Genomic DNA, 23,297 nt, shown 5'->3' with positions numbered 1-23,297 from the left:
GTCTGCCTTTGAGTTTTAAGGGGCAAGATTTCCCCTTTTGCAAATTGTAACGTTTACAAAGTCACCTGGAGGGGCGCTCTTCTGTGTCTCGTGTTAGGAGAAAGATAATGCAGGACCTTCTCTGCTGTGGCATCCTGATTCTGGAAAGCCCACCTCTTGGAGGCCTGATTGGCATTGCCATTGGCCAATTTCAGTGTCAAGTAAAAATGCAACTTTCATCAAAGTCTAAATCAGTTATGGGCAAACTTTGGCCATCCGGGTGTTTTGGAATTCAACTCCCATTCTTTGTTATGGAGAACAGCATATATACAGTCATGTGAATAGTTGCACTGACTCACATAAAGTCCTTAGAGAGAGATTTAAATGTTCCTTGGGTGTCCATGTGAAGAATCTTCTTCCAGCATCTCAGAAGCAAAAAATAGACTAACTTGTCTTGGCAAGCTCCTGCACAGAAAACCTAAACATGTAACTGTTGCCCAAACTCCTAGGCTCAGCTAGCATCCCGGGCGTAGCCCAACCAATCAGCTTCATGTGTGCTGGTATGGCTGTACCAGGAGCTCCAACTTTATTTTCTTTCTGTTATCTGTTTGCAGTCATAGGGCAGACCTCCTGTCCATCATAACTAAGCTTTGGTTCCGCCCTTTGTTCAGGGCTCTGGGAGGGAAAGGAGCCATTTTTTGGGCAGTCTCACCTAAGGAAGCTAAACTGTAGGACGTAGACCAGCTCGTCCCGTAGAAAAGCTTCTTTTCTCAGGAACATCCGGGGAAGCAGACAAGAGTCCTTTGTCCCATTCTGGTCATTCCACAGATATATAAACCCCTTTTCCTAGTTCCAACAGACCTTACTACCTCTGAGGATGCTTGCCATACATGCAGGCGAAACGTCAGGAGAGAATGCCTCTAGACCATGGCCATATAGCCCGAAAAAACCTACAACAACCCAGTGATTTCAGCCATGAAAGCCTTTGACATTATCATTACCAAACATTACAAACACACATTGTATTGCGGGAGTTAACTTTGAATCGATGTTGTAACCCTTCTAATACAATGTGTTTGTAATGTTAAATAACATTGTTTGTTATCATTATTAAACATTACATACAGACAGTGCATTGGAAAGAGGGGAGTTGGTAGATATTTTAATGTAGACTATATACATTACACTAGACTACACCATCTGCTCAAAAAACCCTTATAATGTAATGTGTGTATGGAATATTTAGTAATAACAACAATAATAAACATCATCACCATCACCATTATTATTAATCATGATGAACACACATTATATTGGAAGGGTTTTCATTGGGTAGATATTGGAATGGAGTGTAATGTAATATAGGTTACCAATACAATTACTATGTATGTATGTAATGCTTAATAACGATGATGATGATATTATTCCTGAACACTAAATATATTACTTTGGCTAGCTGTTGTAATCTACACTACATTACAACATCTACCCAAAGTAAATCCTCCCAATACAACGTGTGTCTGTAATATTTCATGTTAATGATGACAATAAGGTTTATTATTTTACTGACACAGAAGAACAGTGTGTCACAGTAAACAAGAGCTATATGCTGGAATTATTATTATTTTATACAAAACAAGGTAAGTACACAGCAAACAAGATCACTATGCTGGCTTTTGTATTTGATTACATGTCAGACACTTCCCAAATGACTAGGACTGTGTGTTGTATCGGCGAATAATGTGTGCAGATCCGAGTAGGGTGGCCTTTTGCAGCTGCCAGATGGTAATTTTGTCAGTGCTGATAGTTTTTAAGTGCAGGCCAAGGTCTATAGGTATTGCACTCAATGTGCCGATCACTGAGACCACTTTTATTGTTATCTGAACATGAGGAAGAACTTCCTGACTGTGAGAGCTGTTCAGCAGTGGAACTCTCTGCCCCGGAGTGTGGTGGAGGCTCCTTCTTTGGAAGCTTTTAAACAGAGGCTAGATGGCCATCTGTCAGGGGTGATTTGAATGCAATATTCCTTCTTCTTGGCAGGGGGTTGGACTGGATGTCCCATGAGGTCTCTTCCAACTCTTTGATTCTATGATTCTATGATTCTTTGTTGATGTTGTTGTTGTTGTTGTTTTTATTCAACACATTAACGCATTATATTGGAAGAATTTTCTTTGAGCAGAAGTTGTAATTTAATTATTAAAGTACATTAATAATGATAATAATAAAAATACACGTTACTCTATTTAATAATAATAATATCTGTATTTTATGGAAATATGTATACTCTACAGAGTGTTTTTAAATGTTTATGTATTTTGATTATGTGTTTTAGCAATGTTGCAACCTGCCTCAAGCCATGAGAAGAAGTGGGTATTTATTTATTTTATTTCTACCCCACTTTATCTTTCGTGAAGGAGACTCAAAGCAGCTATTTATCATATGTTGTTGTTTTTATTCATGTAGTGTGTATTGTTGTTGTTATTATTATTATTTGATGCACAAAAAGATGGCTCCACAGCAGACAAGATCACTCTGCTGGCTGTTGTATTGGGTCACACGTCGGACACTTCCCAAGAGTCTAGGACTGTGTGATGTATTGGCAAATAATGTATGCAGATCTGAGTAGGGTGGCCTTTTGCAGCTTGCGGATGGTAATTTTGTCAGTGCTGATTGTGTGTAAGTGTAGGCCAAGATCTTTAGGCACTACACCCAGTGTGCCGATCACCACTGGGATCACCTTTACTGGTTTGTGCCAGGTCTTGCAGTTCGATCTCTAAATCCTCATATCGTGTCAGCTTTTCCAGTTGTTTGTCTTCAAACCTGCTGTCACCTGGGATTGCAACATCGACGATCCATATTGTGTTTTTTAACACAATCGTGAGGTCAGGAGTATTGTGCTACAAAACTGTCTGTCTGAATCCGGAAGTCCCAATTCTGGGCACCACAATTCAAGAGAGATATTGACAAGCTGGAATGTGTCCAGAAGAGGGCGACTAAAATGATCAAGGGTCTGGAGAACAAACCCTATGAGGAGCAGCTTAAGGAGCTGGGTATGTTTAGCCTGAAAAAGAGAAGCCTGAGAGGAGATATGATAGCCATGTATAAATATGTGAGAGGAAGCCACAGGGAGGAGGGAGCAAGCTTGTTTTCTGCTGTCCTCGAGACTAGGACACGGAACAATGGCTTCAAACTACAGGAAAGGAGATTCCACCTGAACATGAGGAAGAACTTCCTGACTGTGAGAGCTGTTCAGCAGTGGAACTCTCTGCCCCGGAGTGTGGTGGAGGCTCCTTCTTTGGAAGCTTTTAAACAGAGGCTGGATGGCCATCTGTCAGGGGTGATTTGAATGCAATATTCCTGCTTCTTGGCAGGGGTTGGACTGGATGGTCCATGAGGTCTCTTCCAACTCTTTGATTCTATGATTCTATGATTCTACGAGTAGCTTCTATGATTCTACGAGTAGTACGTGTTCATTCTCTGTAACTCTTTCCGTGATCCTACCAGTTCTTTGTCGCAGGCAGATGGGATTTGTCGCACAAGTTCCAATTAATCATCTGAGCAACGGTGTTATGTCTCTGCTTGTAGTCTGTCTGCGCGATCTTCTTGCAGCAGCTGAGGATGAGATCTATTGTTTCATCTGCTTCCTTGCAGAGTCTACACTTGGGATCTGTCGTTGACTTTTCAATTCTGGCTTTGATTGCATTGGTTCAAACGGCTTATTATTATTATTATTATTATTATTATTATTATTATTATTGAACCTTAGACACTCTGGTTGGATACACCATAACTATTAACAGAAGAAAGTGGAGAAAACACCGAAGGAAACAACCTACGCCCCTTCTAAGGTGCCTTATAATCCAGATTATCAAAATGGATTATATTAGTCTACACTGCCAGATAATCCAGTTCAAAGCAGATAATCTGGATTTTATATGGCAGTGCAGAAGGGACTCTAGAATCCTTCCACAAAATGTTCGATGTAAAAAAAGACCACACAATTGGATTGGATTGTTTTGAGCAGTCATGGTCAAACTTGGGCCTGCCCTCCAGGTGCTTTGGACTTCAACTCCCACAATTCCTAACAGCCTATCGGCTGTTAGGAATTGTGGGAATTGAAGTCCAAACACCTGGAGAGCTGGCCCAAGTTTGACCATGCATGGTTTTGAGGATAGTGGAGAATTTGGGGATACTCTGGTGAGCTGTTAGTTAGCAGATACACCTGGATAAATGCAGCAAGTAATAATGCAACTTCCCTCCTCGGGCGAAATCTCAGGTGTCTTTCAGTTTTAGATAACATCTAAAGAATGTGCTGTTTTTTTGTGGGTGGAAGCAAGGCACGTATTTTGGAGCCTTGCCTAGAATTCTAATTATCTTTTCTCCCCCTCCCTCTTTCTTCCCGAGGCTCTGTCAATGTTGATGCGAAAGGAAGGCTGCTCGCTGAAAATCAATACCCGGGATGTCTTTTATGCTAGAGATCCTTCCAGAGGGCGGATGAGAAAGGACAAGGTCCATTTTCCGAAGCCATCTTTGGGTACATCCGCACTGTACAATGAATGCAGTTTGATGCCACTCGAACTCTCTTGGCCCAATGCAGCAGAAGAGGAGAAGAAGAGAAGGCTGGTAATACTACAACTCCCATTGTTGTTGTTCATTCGTTCAGTCGCTTCCGATTCTTCGTGACCTCATGGACCATCCACCGCCAGAGCTCCCTGTCTGCCGTCACCACCCCCAGCTCCTTCAAGGTCAATCCAGTCACTTCAAGGATGCCATCCATCCATCTTGCCCATGGTCGGCCCCTCTTCCTTTTTCCTTCCATTTTCCCAGCATCGTTCTCTTCTCTAAATTTTCCTTTTTTCTCATGATGTGTCCAAAGTACTTCATCTTTGCCTCTACTATCCTTTCCTCCAATGAACAGTCGGACTTTATTTCCTGAGGTATGGACTGGTTGGATCTTCTGGCGGTCCAAGGCACTCTCAGAACTTTCCTCCAGCACCACAGTTCAAAAGTATCTATCACCTCTCAACAAAAGATTGCTCCAGGCACTGCCAGGCAATCAAATGCTAATCAAGGTGGTCAGTTGAAACATTCACACCTAGCTCCAATAGACAAGAGTCCTTTGTCCCACACTAGTCATTCCACAGATATATAAACCCCTTTTTCCTAGTTCCAACAGACCACACTACCTCTGAGGATGCTTGCCATGGTCATGGTCATGGTCTAGAGGCATTCTCTCCTGATGTTTCGCCTGCATCTATGGCAAGCATCCTCAGAGGTAGTGAAGTCTGTTGGAACAAGGAAAAGGGGTCATATCTGTGGAATGACCAGGGTGGGACAAAGGACTCTTGTCTGCTGGAGCTAGGTGTGAATGTTTCAACTGACCACCTTGATTAGCATACAATGGGCTGACTGTGCCTGGAGAAAACTTTTGTTGAGAGGTAATTAGATGTCCCTGCCTGCTTCCTCTCTGTTGTTGTGCTGTTGCAATTTTAGAGTTTTTTAATAAGGTGATTTGGTCTCCCCAGACGACCAAGAACTTGCCACAATTTATTATGATCCACACAGTCAAAGGCTTTGGAATAGTCAATGAAACAGAAATAGATGTTTTTCTGAAACTTCCTGCCTTTCTCCATTATCCAGCATCCAGATATTGGCAATTTGGTCTCTGGCTCCTCTGCCTTTCCTAAACCCATCTTGTCCATCTGGCAACTCTCTCTCCATGTCTTGCTGGAGTCTTCCTTGCAGGATCTTGAGCATGAGAAATAACGGCCACAGTATGAAACTTTGAGCAGTCTTTATCATTTCCCTTTTGTGGTATGGGGATATAAGTTGATTTTTTCCAGTGTGGTGGCCATCCTTGTGTTTTCCATATTTGCTGGCATATGACATGCATCACCTTGACAGCATCATCTCTGTGTACAAACCCACACGATCTCTTCGATCATCCGGAGAGGCCCTGCTCATGCTCTCACCTCCATTGCAGGCGCAATTGGTGGGGATAAGGGAGAGGGCCTTCTCAGTGGTGGCCGCTCAACTCTGGAACTCACTTCCCAAGGACATCAGGCATGCCTCAACTCTGGCAGTCTTTAGGAGGAGCCTGAAAACGTGGTTGTTCCAGTATGCCTTCCCAGAATAAGGAATCTCCCAGCAATATGTCCTTAAATGCACTTTATTACTGATCTAGGATTGTCTGCACGCCCCATCCCTCTCCAAAAACTTTATCCTAGTCGTATTTCACCTGTTCATGCTCAGCATTATCCTTAAAATTTTAATTATGTCGTTGTGTTACTGTTAATGTTTATTGCTGATTTTTTGTTATGAGTTTTATTTTATTGTTTGTATTACTGTTGTTATTGTTTTTATTACTGACGTATTGTGGGCTCGGCCTCATGTATGCCACACCGAGTCCCTTGGGGATATGGTAGCGGCGTATAAATAAAGATTCATTCATTCATTCATTCATTTATTTATTTTAACTTTCAAGATTTTAAGCAGTTCAGCTGGGATCCCATCGTCTCTTGCTGCCTTGTTGCTAGCAATGCTTCTTAAGGCCCATTCAACCTCACTCCTCAGGATGACTGGTTCTAATTCACTCACCTCACCGTCAAAACTATCCTCAATATTATTATCCTTCCTATACAGATTTTCTGTATAGTCTCGCCACCTTCTATTGATCTGGTAATGCTACAACTACTATAATCCCATAGTATTGAGCCATGCCAGTTCAGGTGGCGTCAAACTGCATTAATTCCACTGTGTGCAAGGCTTTAATGAGATGCAAAATAGCCTTAAGAACCAGAAGGATGACATCACCCCGAATATATTAAGTGCATATATTGATATTTTCTGCAAGGCAGTTGATGCTTTTGATTTCTTACCTTTGGGAAATGCTTGCACGACATGGACCACATGCCATTATCTAGCAATAGAATTAACCAGCATTCTGCACATGCTCAGATGCACAATTTCTCTTTCTTTTTTCTTCCTAGATGTTTTGTACATAACTGAGATTTTCAAAAAGAGCAAGACACTCTGCACATGTTCAGGCAGCACTTTTCTTACCACAAATGTGTACGGTTGCAGATAATAGTAGAGAAAGGGGGAAAGCATTCTGCACATGCTCAGAGAAGTAAACAATGGAGGGAATAATTCAGGCTTTTGAAACAGGCTGCTGCATTTGGTGGTATCACATTTTACAATCTTCATTGTAATGTGGGTGTATCACTTTAAAGAGGCCCCGCCCCCTTTTCTAGGCCCCGCCTCCCATGGATAGGGAGTAGGAGGAGGAAAGAATTCCCTTGATTGACGGGGCAGAGCGGCTCAGGCCACGCCCCCTACAAAAGCTCCTCCCCTTTTTGCTTGACACATGCCCCGCCTCCTTTTGGCAGGCCGAGGAAAAGAACACACACACATTGCTTCCCGCCTTAGCCCTTGATTGACAGGGTAGTCCTCAGTAAGCTCCTCCCCTTTTGGCCTTCTTGTATTTAAATAGCGGAGGCGGGTCAGAAAGAAAAAGAATCTTGCCTTTTTCCCGCCTCAACGCTTGATTGGCGGAGGGTGACGTCAATCAGCTTGATTGACGTGGCGACCCTTAGTCAACTTCCAAGTGGGTAGGCGGGCTTTGACGTTGGTCCCGCCTCCTGGCGTGATTGATGAGTTCTCATCACTGATTTTACAAACATGAGCCCGTCAGAGAAGCCCCGCCTCCAGCCTTAACCAATAGGAGCCCGTCTCGAAGCCTGATTGACATGAGAGAGGCTCCACCCCCTTAGTCTACTTCCAAGTGGTGAGGAGGGAAGAAGGGCTTTGGAATTAGCCCCGCCTCCTGGCGTGATTGATGTGATCCAGTCACCCATTTAATAGACGGGGCCCGTCAGGGAAGTCCCGCCTCCAGGTCCGATTGGCCTGAGAGGCCTGATTGACGTGAGAGAGGCCCAGCCTCAAGGCTGAACCGACAGGGGCTTGTCAGATAAGTCCCGCCTCCAGATTTGATTGACATGAGAGTCCTTCACAGAGACCGGCCGGACTGAAGACCGACAGGTCGGAGGTTCGAATCCTGTGAGAGCGCGGATGAGCTCCCTCTGTCAGCTCCAGCTCACCATGCAGGGACATGAGAGAAGCCTCCCACAAGAATGGTAAAAAATCAAAACATCCAGGTGTCCCCTGGGCAACGTTATGTAGACGGCCAATTCTCTCACACCAGAAGCGACTTGCAGTTTCTCAAGTCACTCCTGACACGACGTGAGGGAGTCCAGGCCTCCAGGCTGAACCGACAGGGAGCCCGCCAGAGAAGCCCCGCCTCCAGGCTTGACTGACGTGAGAGTCCTTCAGAGAGGTCCCACCTCTAGGCTGAACATCAGGGGCCCCTCAGAGAGACCCCGCCTCCTGACTTGATTGACGTGAGATTCCTTCACAGACGCTTCGCCTCCCCAGGCCTGATTGACGTGAGAGAAGCCAGGGCTCCAGGCTGAACCGACAAGGGCCCGTCAGAGAAGCTCCGCCTCCAGGACTGATTGACGTTAGAGAAGCCAGGCCTCCAGGCTGAGCAGAAAGGGGCCCGTCAGGGAAGCCCCGCCTCCAGGGCTGATTGACACGAGAGAGGCCAGGCTGAACCCATAGGGGCCTGTCAGAGAAGCCCCGCCTCCAGGTCTGATTGACGTGAGAGAGGCTCCAGGGCAGGCTGAAGCCCGTCAAAGAAGCTCCACCTCCAGGCCTGATTGACACGAGAGAGGCCAGGCTGAACCGATAGGAGCCTGGCAGAGAAGCCCAGCCTCCAGGTCTGATTGACGTGAGAGAGGCCAGATCTCGAAGGGTGAAACCCGCCAGAGAAGCCCCGCCTCCAGGCCTGATTGACATGAGAGAGGCCAGGCTGAACCGATAGAGGCCCATCAGAGAAGCCCCGCCTCCAGGCCTGATTGACATGAGAGTCCTACAGAGGCTGAACCGAGAGAGCCCCGCCTCCAGGCCTGATTGACATGAGAGAGTCCAGGCTGAAGCGATAGAAGGCCGTCTGAGAAGCCCCGCCTCCAGGCCTGATTGACATGAGAGAATTAAGGCTGAACCTATAGGGGTCTGTCAGAGAAGCCTCAGCAAGCCTCAGAGAAGCCCCGCCTCCAGGCCTGAGAGACTAGGCTGAACCCATAGGGTTCTGTTAGAGAAGCCCCGCCTCCAGACCTGATTAACATGAGACAGGCCTGGCTGAACAGAGCGGGGCCAGTCAGAGAAGACCCGCCTCCAAGCCTGATTGATATGAGAGTCCTCCAGAGGCTTGTCGGAGAGAGCCCCGCCTCCAGGCCTGATTGACGTGAGAGAGGCCAGGCTGAGCCCATAGGGGCCTGTCAGAGAAGCCCCGCCTCTAGGCCTGATTGACATGAGAGGGGCCAGGCTGAACCCATAGAAGCCCGTTTGAGAAGCCCCGCCTCCAGGCCTGATTGACGTGAGAGAGTCCAGGCTGAACCCATAGGGGCCCGAGGAGAGAGTCCAGGCCGAACCGACAGGAACTTGGCAGAGAAGCCCCGCCTCCAGGCTTGATTGACATGAGAGAGTCCAGGCTGAACCGATAGGGGCCCGTCTGAGAAGCCCCGCCTCCAGGCTTGATTGAAATGAGAGAGTCCAGCTTGAACCGATAGGGGCCCGCCAGGGAAGCCCCGCCTCCAGGCCTGATTGATATAAGAGTCCTACAGAGGCTGAAACGAGAGGGCCCCGCCTCCAGGCCTGATTGACGTGAGAGAGTCCAGGCTGAACCAATAGAAGCCCGTCTAAGAAGCCCCGCCTCCACGCCTGATTGACATGAGTCCTACAGAGGCTGAAACGAGAGGGCCCCGCCTCCAGACCTGATTGACGTGGCGCCGCCAGAGAGTCCCCGCCCCGTTGTTTACCGGGCCTGAGGAGCAGAAGAGGCGTCGTCGGCGCCGGGAGGAGCGGGCTCGGGCTGGCTTTGCCTCCTCCTCCTCCCTTTCCTCCCTGCTTCCCCGCCTCCATGTTGTGTCCTGAGGGGGCTGAGGCAACGGCGCCCTTTTCGTGGCCGAGGGGAGAGGGCGGGGCGGGCGGGCGAGCAGGCGGGCGGCGGAGGAGGCGGCGGAAGCAGCAGCAGCAGCAGAGACGGCGGCGGCCTGAGGAGCTTGGCGGGCCCTGAGGGGAGAGAGGGGAAGCCCTCCCCACCCCTTCCCCACCTTCTTGCCCTCTCCAAGGGGTCTAGAGAGAGAAACCTTGGGGATGAGGCCTATTTCGGACTCCTCTTTGGGGGGGAATGGTGCCTGCTTGGGTTGCCTTGGTCAAGATCTTTGGGAGGAAGCAATGAAGCAATGAGGGGCCTTGGGGTCAGATTCCCAAGCAAGGAATGACGTGAAGACTCCCTTTTGGGTTGCTTGGCTTGTTTGTTTTGCTTTCCTTCCTCTCTCTAAATATATCATTTTGAAAGGAAAGCTCCAATTAGGACAGATTGAGGGGTGTCCCCCCCCCTCTCTCTTTCTGCCTCTTGAAACCTATCCTGTATTTCAATTTTGTGCCTGTGGCAAGGATTTTGGACTGGCATTTGGGTTGGCATTCTTCTTCTACGCCTTCTATGATCTTTTGGATGTTTTAAGAACTCAATTAATTGAAAAACAACACAAGAAGAAGAAGAAGGGACTTGTATACGCCTGCTGCCTTCTATTATATTTTTTTCTGGCTTGGCTTCATTCCTGGAGGAGTGTTTTCTTTTTTTCTCTCCATTTCTCAACATATTATAAACCCGCCTATTGATTTCCTCAAAGGAAAATAGATAATAATAATCCTACATTTTGAAAAGAAAAAAAAGACGCGGAGAAACAGACACCAAACCTGCCTCCAATTGATTTCCCAGATAATAATAATCATACATTTTGAAAAGGAAAAAGAAAAAGGACGCGGAGAAACAGACACCAAACCTGCCTCCAGGAGGGAAATAGCCAGGTGAAAACAGCACTCAGTTTCCATGGACAACCCGTCCATTATCACCCAGGTGACTAACCCCAAAGAGGAAGAAATCCTGTCATGCTCTCAGGATAAAGGTGAGAAACTCTACTGTTGTAATGGTTGGCTACAGGTATTGAGGAATCCTGTGGCGCTGTTCTAATATTCCTTTCCACATGCCTGCGTGCCTGTGTTTTTTTCTAGGCTGAAGTTTTTTGGTTGTGTAACACAATGAACCTCTTCTGTTTACAGTTTTGTTGAGCCTGGAAATTAAAACACGCAAAGTACTGGCTTACTGGCAGTTTTCTGAACTCTGATGATGCTTGCCATAGATGCAGGCGAAATGTCAGGAGAGAATGCCTCTAGAACAGTGTTTCTCAACCTGGGGGTCGGGACCCCTGGGGGGGTCACAAGGGGGTGTCAGAGGGGTCACCAAAGACCATTAGAAAACACAGTATTTTCTGTTGGTCGTGGGAGTTCTGTGTGCAAAGTCTGGTTCAATTTCATCGTTGGTGGGGTTCAGAGTGCTCTTTGATTGTAGGTGAACTATAAATCCCAGCTACTACAACTCCCAAATGAAAAACTCAATCCTCACCCCAACCCCACCAGTATTCAAATTTGGGCATATTGGGTATTTCTTCCAAATTTGGTCCAGTAAATGAAAATACATCCTGCATGCCAGATGTTTACATTATGATTCATAACAGTAGCAAAATTACAGTTATGAAGTTATGAAAATAGTTGTATGGTTGGGGGTCACCACAACATCAGGAACTGTATTAAGGGGTCGTGGCATTAGGAAGGTTGAGAAACACTGCTCTAGAACATGGCCATATAGCCCGAAAACCTACAACAACCCAGTTTTCTGGGCTGTCTGGCCATGTTCCAGAAGCATCCCCTCCTGACATTTCACCTACATCTATGACAGGTGTCCTCACCCCGAAGGGGACTCAGAGTGGCTTACAATATATATTTTCATACAATATATTATATTATTAGCATAGTACAATATCAGCATTACATATTACTATATTGCACTATACCATTATATCGTAGTATTATTAGTAATATTACATGTCATGTAAATATATAATTATTATTTTATTTATTTATATATTTATTTATCGTGTCAGTGCAACCAGTCGATTATATTACATTTCTAACTGAACAAATATTATAATTATAATATTGTATAATTATAATAATATTGTATTATTATTACTCGTATTATATCGTATTACAATATAATACAAGGTTGAGGGGTCTGTTGGAAATTAGGCCAGTGGGGTTTGTATAGGGCATCAAATTGTTGCTGGCTGTAAGCCGCCCTGAGCCCCCCCCCCCCCCGGGGTTTGAGAAGGGCGGGGTATAAATATTTTAAATAAATAAATAAATATGTGGAATGTCCAGGGTGGGGGAAAGAACTCTTGTCTGTTGGAGGCAAGTGTGAATGTTGCAATTGGCCACCTTGATTAGTGGGTTGTTGGGAGTTTTTCGGGCTGCCTGGCCATGTTCCAGAAGCATTCTCTCCTGATGTTTCGCCCACATCCATGACGGGCATCTTCAGAGGTTGAGAGGTCTGTTGGAAACTAGGCAAGTGGGGTTTGCATATCTGTGGAATGTCCAGGGTGGGAGAAAGAATTCTTGTCTGTTGGAGGGAAGTGTCAATGTTGCAATTGGCTACCTTGATTAGTGGGTTGTTGAGAGATTTTCGGGTTGCCTGGTCATGTCCCGGGAGCATTCTCTCCTGATGTTTTGCCCACATCCATGACAGGCATCTTCAGAGGTTGAGGGGTCTGTTGGAAACTAGGCAAGTGGGGTTTGTATATCTGTGGAATGTCCAGGGTGGGAGAAAGAATTCTTGTCTGTTGGAGAGAAGTATGAACGTTGCAGTTGGCCACCTTGATTAGTGGTTGTTGGGAGTTTTCAAGGCTGTATGGCCATGTTCCAGAAGCATTCTCTCCCGACGTTTCACCCACATCCATGACAAGCATCCTCAGAGGTTGAGGTGTGTGTTGGAAACTAGGCAAGTGGGGGTTGTATATCTGTGGAATGACATCCAGGGTGGGAGAAAGAACTCTTGTCTGTTGGAGGCAAGTGTGAATGTTGCAAATGGCCACCTTGATTAGAGATGGAAGAGACTTCGTGGGCTATCCAGTCCAACCTCCTGTCAAGAAGGAGGAAAATCGCATTAAAAGCCCCCCATTAGCATGTAATGGCCTTGTAGCTTCAAAGCCTGACTGGTTCCTGCTGGGGGAATCCTTTGTTGGGAGGTGTTTCCTGGTCCTGATTGATTCTTGAGTGGAATGCCCCTGTTTTCGAGTATTGTTCTTTGTTTACTGTCCTGATTTTAGAGTGTTTTATACTGGTAGCCAGGTTTTGTTCATTTTCATGGTTTCCTCCTTTCTGTTTCCCCCTTTCATGGTTTCCACCTTTCACTCTAACAACTACCATGTCAGATTACACAGAGAAGCCACTGAAATCCACAAGCATGTGGACAATCTCAACAAAAAGGAGGAAACCATGAAAATGAACAAATTCCAGCTACCAGTATTTAAAAAAACTCTGAAATCAGGACAGTAAATAAAGTGCAAGACGCAAAAAGCAGGGGAATTCATGACAAGAATCAATCAGGACCAGTTAACGCCTCCCAACAAAGGATCCCCGGCAGCAACCAGACAGGCTTTGAAGCCTCAAGGCCATTCAGTGCTAATCAAGGTGGCCATTTGCAACATTCACACATGCCGCAAGCAAATAAGAGTTCTTTCTTCCACCCGGGATATTCCACAGATATATAAACCGCCATTGCCTAGTTTCTAAGAGAGCTCACAATCTCTGAGGATGCCTGCCATAGATGTGGACAAAACGTCAGGAGAGAATGCTTCTGGAACATGGCCATACAGCCCGGAAAACTCACAGCAACCCAGTGATTCTGGCCATGAAAGCCTTCATCAACACATGCGAAGTACTGTGGTGCCTCTGCTTACATTTGTCTGGCGTCCAGTTGGTGTTGAGCGCAACTCTTGTAACTCAGTTCTTGTGGGTTTTTTCGGGCTATATGGCCATGTTCTAGAGGCATTTCTCCTGACGTTTCGCCTGCATCTATGGCAAGCATCCTCAGAGGTCTGAGGATGCTTGCCATAGATGCAGGCGAAACGTCAGGAGAAATGCCTCTAGAACATGGCCATATAGCCCGAAAAAACCCACAAGAACTGAGTGATTCCGGCCATGAAAGCCTTCGACAACTCTTGTAACCTTGTTTTTGTTTTTCCTTTGCTGACGTGAACTTGAGCTGGATCCAAGCCCTAGGAAGGCAGACGTTTATTGAACTGACTAGGTGGTTTTTGAAATATTGGCATTTGAGCACTGAGGAATCTTGGGGTTTTTTGCGGGGTGGGGGGGAACGGGGACTGAGAAAAGAGATTGGTGTAAACATCCTTTTCAAAATGGGGATTAAGACGATTGATCCGGAGACATTTTGTTTAAGGTACTTGAATCCATCCTTGAGAAACAGTAGATTCTTAATGTCAAGAAATGGCAAGCCTACCTTTACTGTAGACATGTAGCTCTGGTTGTAAAGTTTTTGATCCCGAAATAGGCACAGCATGCCTTGGAGGCATCTCTCCCCTTCAGAAACCAGGGCAGACAGTTGCTCTTATTTCCTCCCTTAGTTAGAAAAATGGCTTCAGCCATGACAAAAGCTGACAGATCAAAACATTGAAATGAAGATACATTTTAGACCTATGATAAATGTGAAAGCAGCCACTGATTGTGCCCTAGGAATGTGTGATGTTTTGAAATAATGGACTCTCCATGCAAATAAGGGACATGGAATAATTCTGGTGGCGGGAATGTTGTCAAAAAGTAAAGGTTGCAATCTTCCTATCTGATGTACATTTATTTTGTACAGGTTGAAGAATGGTACTTTAGTTCTTGAAGCTACCTTTAGCATGTTTTGTCAAAGGCTTTCATGGCCAGAATCACTGGGTTGCTGTAAGTTTTCCAGGCTGTATGGCCACGTTCCAGATACATTCTCTCCTGACGTTTCACCCACATCTATAGCAGGCATCCTCAGAGGTTGTGAGGCAAGTGATCTGTGTAATGTCCAGGTGGAAGAAAGAACTCTTGTCTTCCTGAGGCAGGTGTGAATGTTGTAATTGGCCACCTTGATTAGCATTTATTGGCCTTGTAGCTTCAAAGCCTGGCTGGTTGCTGCCAGGGGTCCTTTGTTGGAAGGTGTTAGCTGGCCTGGATGGAGCCCCCAGTGGCGCAGTGGGTTAAAGCCCTGTGCCAGCAGGACTGAAGACCGACAAGTCGCAGGTTCGAATCCGGGGAGGGGTGGATGAGCTCCCTCTGTCAGCTCCAGCTCGCCAACTGGGGACATGAGAGAAGCCTCCCACAAGGATGATAAAACATCAAAATCATCCAGGCGTCCCCTGGGCAACGTCCTTGCAGATGGCCAATTCTCTCATACCAGAAGCGACTTGGTTTCTCAAGTCGCTCCTGACACGGCAAAAAAAAAAAAGAAAAAAAAAAGCTGGCCTGGATTGATTCTTGTCTGGAAGGTAAAGGTAAAGATTGTCCCCTGACATTAAGTCCAGTCATGTCTCACTCTGGGGTGTGGTGCTCATCTCGATTTCTAAGCTGAAGAGCCAGCGTTGTCCATAGACACCTCCAAGGTCATGTGGCCGGCATGACTGCCTGGAGCGCCGTTACCTTTCCGCCGGAGCAGTACCTATTGATCTACTCACATTTGCATGTTTTCGAACTGCTAGGTTGGCAGAAGCTAGGGCTGACAGCGGAAGCTCACGTCGCTCTCCAGAATCGAACCTGCGACCTTTCTGTCAACAAGCTCAGCAGCTCAGCGCTTTAACTCAAGAAGGAACCGGGGGCTCCTTCTTGTCTGGAATTCCCCCCTTTTTAGTGATATTCTTTATTTACTGTCCTGATTTTAGAGTTTTTTTTAATATTGGTAGCCAGATTTTATTAATTTTTAGTTTCCTCCTTTCTGTCAAAATTGTCCACATGCTTGTGGATTTCAATGGCTTCTCTGTATAGTATGCCTTATCCACTCCAGATCTCTGCTTGTTTGATTTGGAATCAGTTGTGTTAATAGACAGTATTTTAGATGATGTTGACTGGAAGATAGGTTAGTGTGGACTATGCAATTGGGGTCGTTCTTCTGTTCTCTGCTCTTTAATACTGTGTTTTTCCTTCTTCCATTTAGGTGTCATTTGTGTTAGTAATGTTACTGATAAATACAATAAAATAATAATTTAAAAATAAACAGAATTATTGTTCTGAAATGTCTCTCAGACTGCCTGTTTCCTACCAAGCCTTAATGTGAAATTTATTTCTTCCTTGTTGGCTTCAGCTCTATTCATTTCCCTCCATAGCAATGAGCCTTTGCTCCTGCTCAGGCTCTTACAATGTTAAGGAGTCCTGATAATGGAAGGTTGTAAGGCTGTGCCTTAATTGATTACTGATTAGTTTTTAAAGGAAAATATAAAAATGTGAAAGGTTTGTTGTTTTGTCATAAACCTATGTCTCTACCATAGAACGTATGGTTGTTAGAAAGTGGAAGAAGACAGTGAGAATACTAGAAAAAGATATCTTAGTGGCTTTTTTTTAAACTAACGTTTATGAAATATAAATATGATTTTGCTGATTTTGAAGGTGTGCTGTTGTGGTATGGATGAATCCCATAAAAACTAGGCAGATACCATGGCTAAAAGAGGGCAGGCCCCTAGAATACAAGCCTATGTGCACCTCTATGCAAACCGTTACTTGTTAGCTAACCTGAAACACAATTAATGCCAAATACAATTTCCTTTCAGCGAGGGCTTTTAACTTGCTTATCAGGTAATTTGTTACCTGTGGTGAAAGATGGAAGGGAAAACATATATGAGTAGAAGGGCTGTTGGTGGAAATTAAGTGAGCCTGTTGATCTCTTCTGCTCCCTTCACCATGGATGATGGCATTGGTTCTAAGGCAGAGGTGGATTGCATGCCACCTACCAGGCCTATTGCTCCTGGGGCCCCATTGAGGGCTTTTGGCCACCCCCTGGAAGCCTCAAGATCATCAGTACCTTGTTCTAGCCCCCAAATACTTTAAATAATAACGTATATATGGAGCCTTGTGTAGTGTGAAATGAGGCAGCTGCATTCTTCCAGGACCTTTGTATCTGCCCATTCTTGCTCTAAGACAATTTGCTATGATTTCACATGGATGGTAATAACATTAAATATCCAGGCGTCCCCTGGGCAACATCCTTGCAGACGGCCAATTCTCTTACACCAGAAGCGACTTGCAGTTTCTCAAGTCGCTCCTGACATGAAAAAAAACCTTGCTGGTGTTGTGTGTCAGCAGTTCTATAAATCTGCTGAAATCTTATTTATATTGAAACCTGTTTTCAACCTGTTTTGATGGGGACACATATTTATTTGTCTTGTCATTTATTTATTTGTCGTGTCAGGGCAACCAGTCAATTATATTACATTTCTAACAGAACAAAGCAAACAAACAGGCAAAATACAAAATTTGTGAGTTTGGTAGTTGATTAAATGTCCTTTGACCAGTATCTGGCCACTTGGAGTGCCTCTGTGTGCCCAGGGACACATATTAAACCAAAGGGATGAGGCAGTGTTGTACACTAATATGTGGTAGAACTTTTGTGGGAGCATCTGACTTGCAATTTCTAGAAATCTAACAGTAATAATTTTTATTTTTATGCTGCTTTTTCAAACCATACTCAAAATAGCTTACTATGGTCAGTATATAGTCATGTAGAACTAGATGTGCCTTGGCACTAATCCAATAGAATTGCCTTATTCTATGCCATTGGTGTCTATTCTTTTTTCTTAGTAATGAAGCCTAAACTTCCTTTCTGCAGGTGCCTGCCCTTTCAGGTACAATCCTATTCATGCATACTCTGAAATCCCATCGTATTCAGTAGGATGTACATAAAATGTGGACAAGATGTAAAGTTTTGGAAAAAGCAGACGTTTACTAATGCATTTCCTGTTCCAGTGTTCAGGCACGTGTTTGGATACCTGGTGCATCAGGTGGTCACTACCAAAAAGACCAGTGCCTATTTTCTCTAGATTGTGCAATAGTGGAAATTTTCCAGAGCTCAGGGTAACTATGGGGTCAGTATTTTGATTTTTCCTTGTTCCAGACTAGAGAGGATGTTAGTGTCTTTGCTTGTCACTTTCACTGTAATGTGGTGAAGTCTGGACTCCATTAATAGTGGGTCCTAGTAAATAAAACGTTGGCACATTGGTTTGCTATGCAGAAATATCATGATTCTCTGGTGAATGAGGAACTAGCAGCAAATATAACCTCTTTCAGAAATCTCATTTGGCCTGAAGAAGGGAAGATACTTTTTCTTTCTGTCTTCCATTTAGAGTGCAAATGAGATTATATCCTGTCTCTTTATTCAAAACTGTACCACAGACATTGTTGATAGCTACCTCAGATAATAGTTGGGTAGTAGACCACAAACTCAAGCTTGTAGACCACTAAATATCACATGTAACATGTTTTATTCTCATATGATACTGGGTTTGACAAGATACTTAGAACAAGGCACTTTGTAAAGAAATGGTTAATTTAGTTTACCAGTGGGTCTACTTTCTATACTTCTGTTGCATTTACACCTCATCAACAACAACATTTTATTATGGTCCAAAGACCCTTTTTGCACCATAGGTGCACAAGGTATGTAGGTAATGAGATTAAGAATATCCGGTTGATTAAACACACAAATGGATAACATTTTCAACAATTACACCTGATTGAGTCTCTAGAAAAATTTTGAGTGGTATTATAGCTTCACAATAGTTATAATAGAGTGAGAAAGGGAAGCTTATTCAAGGTCGGTCAAATAGTAAACTTTAGTACTGAACAGGGATTTGAACTTCAGCACTCAACCCCAGTTCCATGCCAGTGATTATTGGTATGAGCTGGTCTTGAAAGAGTGCAGAGTTACCTAAAAACTGAAATAATTGAATACTGTATATTTGAGATTGCAGTTTTCTTTATGTTAAGTTTTTTGTGTTTAAATGACACTGGTTTAATACACTGGTTTAATACAGATGTAACGTAGTTTAAAAGTCTTTGACAAAGAAACTTCTTTTTACAAAATCTTTTCATGTCCACCCAATCTCAATTTTCTAATCCTCTGTCTACCTGGATGTTTTTAGTATCATCAACATTGGACATATTGTGAAAGAGGATTGGAGGAACAATGCCATTTGGTTTCTGGTTGCAGCAGTGTATTTGTGTTGAACAATGCAATAAAATATGGTGCTAGGTAATAATGTGACTCTGCTTTAGTGGATCCTACTGTAGCTGTGTGTGACAGCCTAAAACAATCGAGGTAAACAGCAACTGTTTCCAGAAACCCTTATGGAACACGTTGAACACCAAAACAAAAGAAAGGGACGAAACAGATAAGCATGCCCAACCAACTGTTGTCTTCATGTTAAAGATCCATTAGCTTGGCAACTAAAATGGAAATCATAGGAAGAGGGTACTAATGAGAAAAAAATATTTTCTGGATGCATTTTGGAAGAAGCTGGTCTCAAGCATGTAAAATGTTTTTATTTACTTATGTAAGGCACATCCAACATGGTTGTTACTTTTAACACATGCATATTATTAATTTTAGGTGCATTTTTTCTTAAATATAATGAACTGCTCTTTTATTATTATTATTTGTGGTGTAGGAACCTGCCTCTTATTCATTCCATATTATGTTATGCCTCTAGTACCAAGTTGTTGTTTTTTAAGTAATGCAGATTTTCTTTATTGAGTGAGATACATTTAGAATCAGTTAGAAGATACCATAAGGACCATCCTGTCCAACCCACTGCCATACTTTCCCTTTTAATTAACCCAAGCCATTTTATAGAAGTTGTATCTTTGGTATAACATGACTCTTTCTAAACCACAATGTTGATTCTGTTAGGAAAATGCAAACAATTTCTTGTGTCTACCTGTATCTTATTTGCTTTATTGCCACTTGATAAACATCTACATTTATCTTACTGTCAGAATAAGGTTCAGTTATTAAAAGTTGTTACAACTGGCTGCTCAGTGTGTTTCTTTTGAAGTAATTGACTTTCTTGGTTAAATTAACCTGGGTTCTGAAGCATTATACAAATAGCATAATGAGGGGAGGGGGAGTAATCTACACAAAACAAAATGCTGCCCAGCAGATCAATAAATTTATGTGAATAATTTGTACTAGTTTCCTCATGTCATGTTACATCCTTCCTGATAGGATCAATCAGTTCTGTATATATAAAACCACAAGGAAACAGCTGTGTAAGTTCAGAAGTAGCCAAGTAAGAAAAGGGACTCTTTATATACTAGCTAGATGTGCACTAATAACATTTGGTGAGCAAAGTTGCAATATATTAGTGAATTATATACAAGTAAGCCAAGGTTGTGATGTTCTCTGGATTAATTAAAGAGATTTTCATGTAACCGTGATTTCCAATTAAGCACTGAATTCCTAAATAGCCATTAACATTATTGTCTTCCTTGGAGATCTCTTTGAATTGTACTGAAAGACATCTGAAATAATATGCATCTTGATGGTATCATTCTAGATGATAGAAGCAGAAAGTTTATTTGTTACTACTAGAAGTAGGTTAGAAATCCCTTTATCCACAGTCCAGGCATCCTCAAACTGCAGCCCTCCAGCTGTTTGAGCCTTCAATGCCTAGAATTCCTGGCAATTGATTGAAGCTCATTTGGGCCTCTAGCTCCCAGAAGCCCTAACAGCTGGAGGGCCGCAGTTTGAGGATGCCTGATCCACACCATTATGCTCTTTCAGTTTCCTTTGTATTTTTCTTTTCCTCACTGCCATCTTTTTCTTTCTCTATAGTCTTTCTCTGCCTTCATCCCATGTTTGGTCAGCCCTTCCCTGTGATTGCTCTTAGACCCTGCATAAGAAAACATCTTATGGCATCTGTAAAGAAAATAATTGGCCAAGGTTGTCTCCAGTTAGGGAATGCCTTCCTGTGTCTAAAGATGCTGCTGCAGATTATATACAGATTTTAATCAACTAAAGTTAACCATCCCATTAAAAAAACCTGCAACCCAGATACACATATCCTAGAATTCCTACAGTGTTGAATTGATGATGGAGACAGACAAATACTCATTTCTGTTTTTAGATTACTATGATTTAGCACAGCGTAGTAGTTTTAGTGGTGTTTAGACTTAAATCCCATCTCCAAAATTATGTACCTATATACAAAGATAGATATTCCAAAATTTTAAAATCCCCAAAACCTCTAATCCCAAGTGCTTCAGATAAGGGATGTGCAACCTATATAAATTAAGTGTAGTTGAAAAGTCACACTAAGGCACATTTTTAGTGGAATATTGATCATATGTAATAGTATCATTTCTGAAAATTGATTGATCTCAGATAAGACTAGTAAAATGATTGTCAAGTTCTTAATGACATGTCACTGCAATATGTAAATGACATGTAGAATTTATTTTCGCTGCTTTGTGGATTTTCTAGGTTTTGTGTATATTTTTGTCCTTTTTTTACTTTTAACATAGTATTTTTTTTTAAAAAAAAAAGTGGGATAGGACTTTTAGACCAAAAAATAGTATAGATTAGATTTGGAAGTTCTAATCTCTCCGTTCTCCAAATATACAAAGTATGATGGATTGCAGGGAAACAGGTCAAATGGAATCTGCAATCATTCTACCTGTACTGTTTTTAGGAATTTGACCAGTAGGGACCTCTGTAAAATCACTCCTTTTACAGATTGCTGAGGAAGAAGATAGACCGCATTGCTTCTCAACTCTGAAATGGTGCCTCAGGGCTTAGCTTGACAAGTCAGAACTGTAGAGACCTTTCTTGAACTGGAGAAACTCATGGCTGGGTGCCTTTGGCTGGGTGCCTTTGGAGACCACAAGATCTCCTCCTTATAAAGTGGCCGCCAATTTTCTTCATACATTGATGACGTGCCTTCCAATTTTTTTTTCGGAGTCTCTCTGTATGTTGAGTCCGTCTGTCAATTAGCTGCTATATAGCTGAAGAATAAGAGAAGCGGGAGAAATGGCTGTCTTAATTCAATACTACAGTTCAGTACACTAGGTTTCAGCCTGATCATTCAAGGCACACTGGATGGACCTAGGGCAAAACAAGTGCTCATGCAACGCACTCGAGATATCTATGCTCAATTGGACCTTGCAAGCATAGATAGGACTTCTGCCACCAGGTTTTAGCTTCCCACAAAATGAATATTCATTTAGAATACTATCTGACTATTCCACTTCCATTACCCTTAAGAATATATACTATGGGTAGATTTGAACAACTCGGTATTATGATGCAAACTGGGCCCTACTGTAACATCCCAAGAAGTGAGAGATTTCCGTATGGGGAGAACAAACTGTGGAAGATATGGAACATTTCTTGATTGACTGTCCGACCTATACTGAACTGCGATGCAGATATTTGCATCCAAAATTATCCAACTTTAGGTCCCCCAACAGAAATAATCTTCTGGCATTCCTTTTGCAAGGACAGGAAAGAACCACCATAATCAGAGTAAGTCTTTTCATTCTGAAAGCTATCAAGAAAAGAGCACATTTCCTGAAAGAAGAACCAGGAAAATAAGATTTTGACTGTAAATAGAAGGTCAGCTGCTGTCCTCTCCTTTTTGCCTTGTCTTTTACTCATGTTGTATTTTGAAATGGTCATATGACTGGTCAAATAAATAAATTGTAATACACACTGGATGGACAAGTTACTTTGTCTTTCTCCATTAAAAAAAATAAATTGTAATACACACTGGATAGACAAGTTACTTTGTCTTTTTCCATTTTTTAAAAAAACTAATTCTTTCCATGCTGTCTATTTCTTTAAAGTGACATTTTTTAATTTTTACTTAATTTATGTCCTGCCTTTCTCCCAGTATACAACTCATAAATCAGAGCAGCAGAAGTCCTATTCTAGCTGTAACAGTGTATAGCCAAGAACCTAAGTGTCCAAGCATAGCCCCTGAGTTCTGCATGCAGGTTTCTACTAGGGCTTCTGACACCAATCCTGGGACTCAGTGTTGCATTATGAAAACCCTATGGCAATTCTATTGCTGATGGAATGGGAGGGGAGAGGGAATTAGAGGAACATTTCACTGTTTGCATAGCCACTTTCACCTGACATCTGCTGGGGTCCTCTAGAAGTCTAAATGGATTATTTCATTGATCTGCACCTTGCTGTGGGATATATCTAGACCATGCCTGCTCAACCTGTGACCCCCAGGTGTTTATGACTTCAGCTCCCAGAAATCCTGTCAATTGGACAAGCTGGTTAGGGATTGTGGGAGTTGGAGTCCCAAACACCTGGAGGA

General features: G+C 43.3%; 1 protein-coding gene across 4 annotated transcripts in view; it reads left to right on the top strand.

Annotated features, from left to right (window-relative positions):
• Positions 1-9,824: 9,824 nt before the first annotated feature.
• The window catches only part of CTDSPL (CTD small phosphatase like), a 94,271-nt gene continuing 80,798 nt past the window's right edge, over positions 9,825-23,297 (top strand). The window contains exon 1 of one of the 4 annotated variants that reach the window (XM_060782644.2): positions 9,825-11,009. In XM_060782644.2, the coding sequence (XP_060638627.1) occupies positions 10,934-11,009 (76 nt within the window). In that variant the 5' untranslated portion in view covers positions 9,825-10,933. The remainder of the gene's footprint in view (positions 11,010-23,297) is intronic. The other 3 variants (XM_060782642.2, XM_060782646.2, XM_060782643.2) reach the window with 3 other exon arrangements.

The sequence above is a fragment of the Anolis sagrei genome, chromosome 6 (genome assembly GCF_037176765.1).
Source record: "Anolis sagrei isolate rAnoSag1 chromosome 6, rAnoSag1.mat, whole genome shotgun sequence".
Lineage (NCBI taxonomy): Eukaryota > Metazoa > Chordata > Lepidosauria > Squamata > Dactyloidae > Anolis > Anolis sagrei.
The sequence above is the reverse complement of the archived record's forward strand: the minus strand, read 5'-3'. Positions and strand labels throughout refer to the sequence as shown.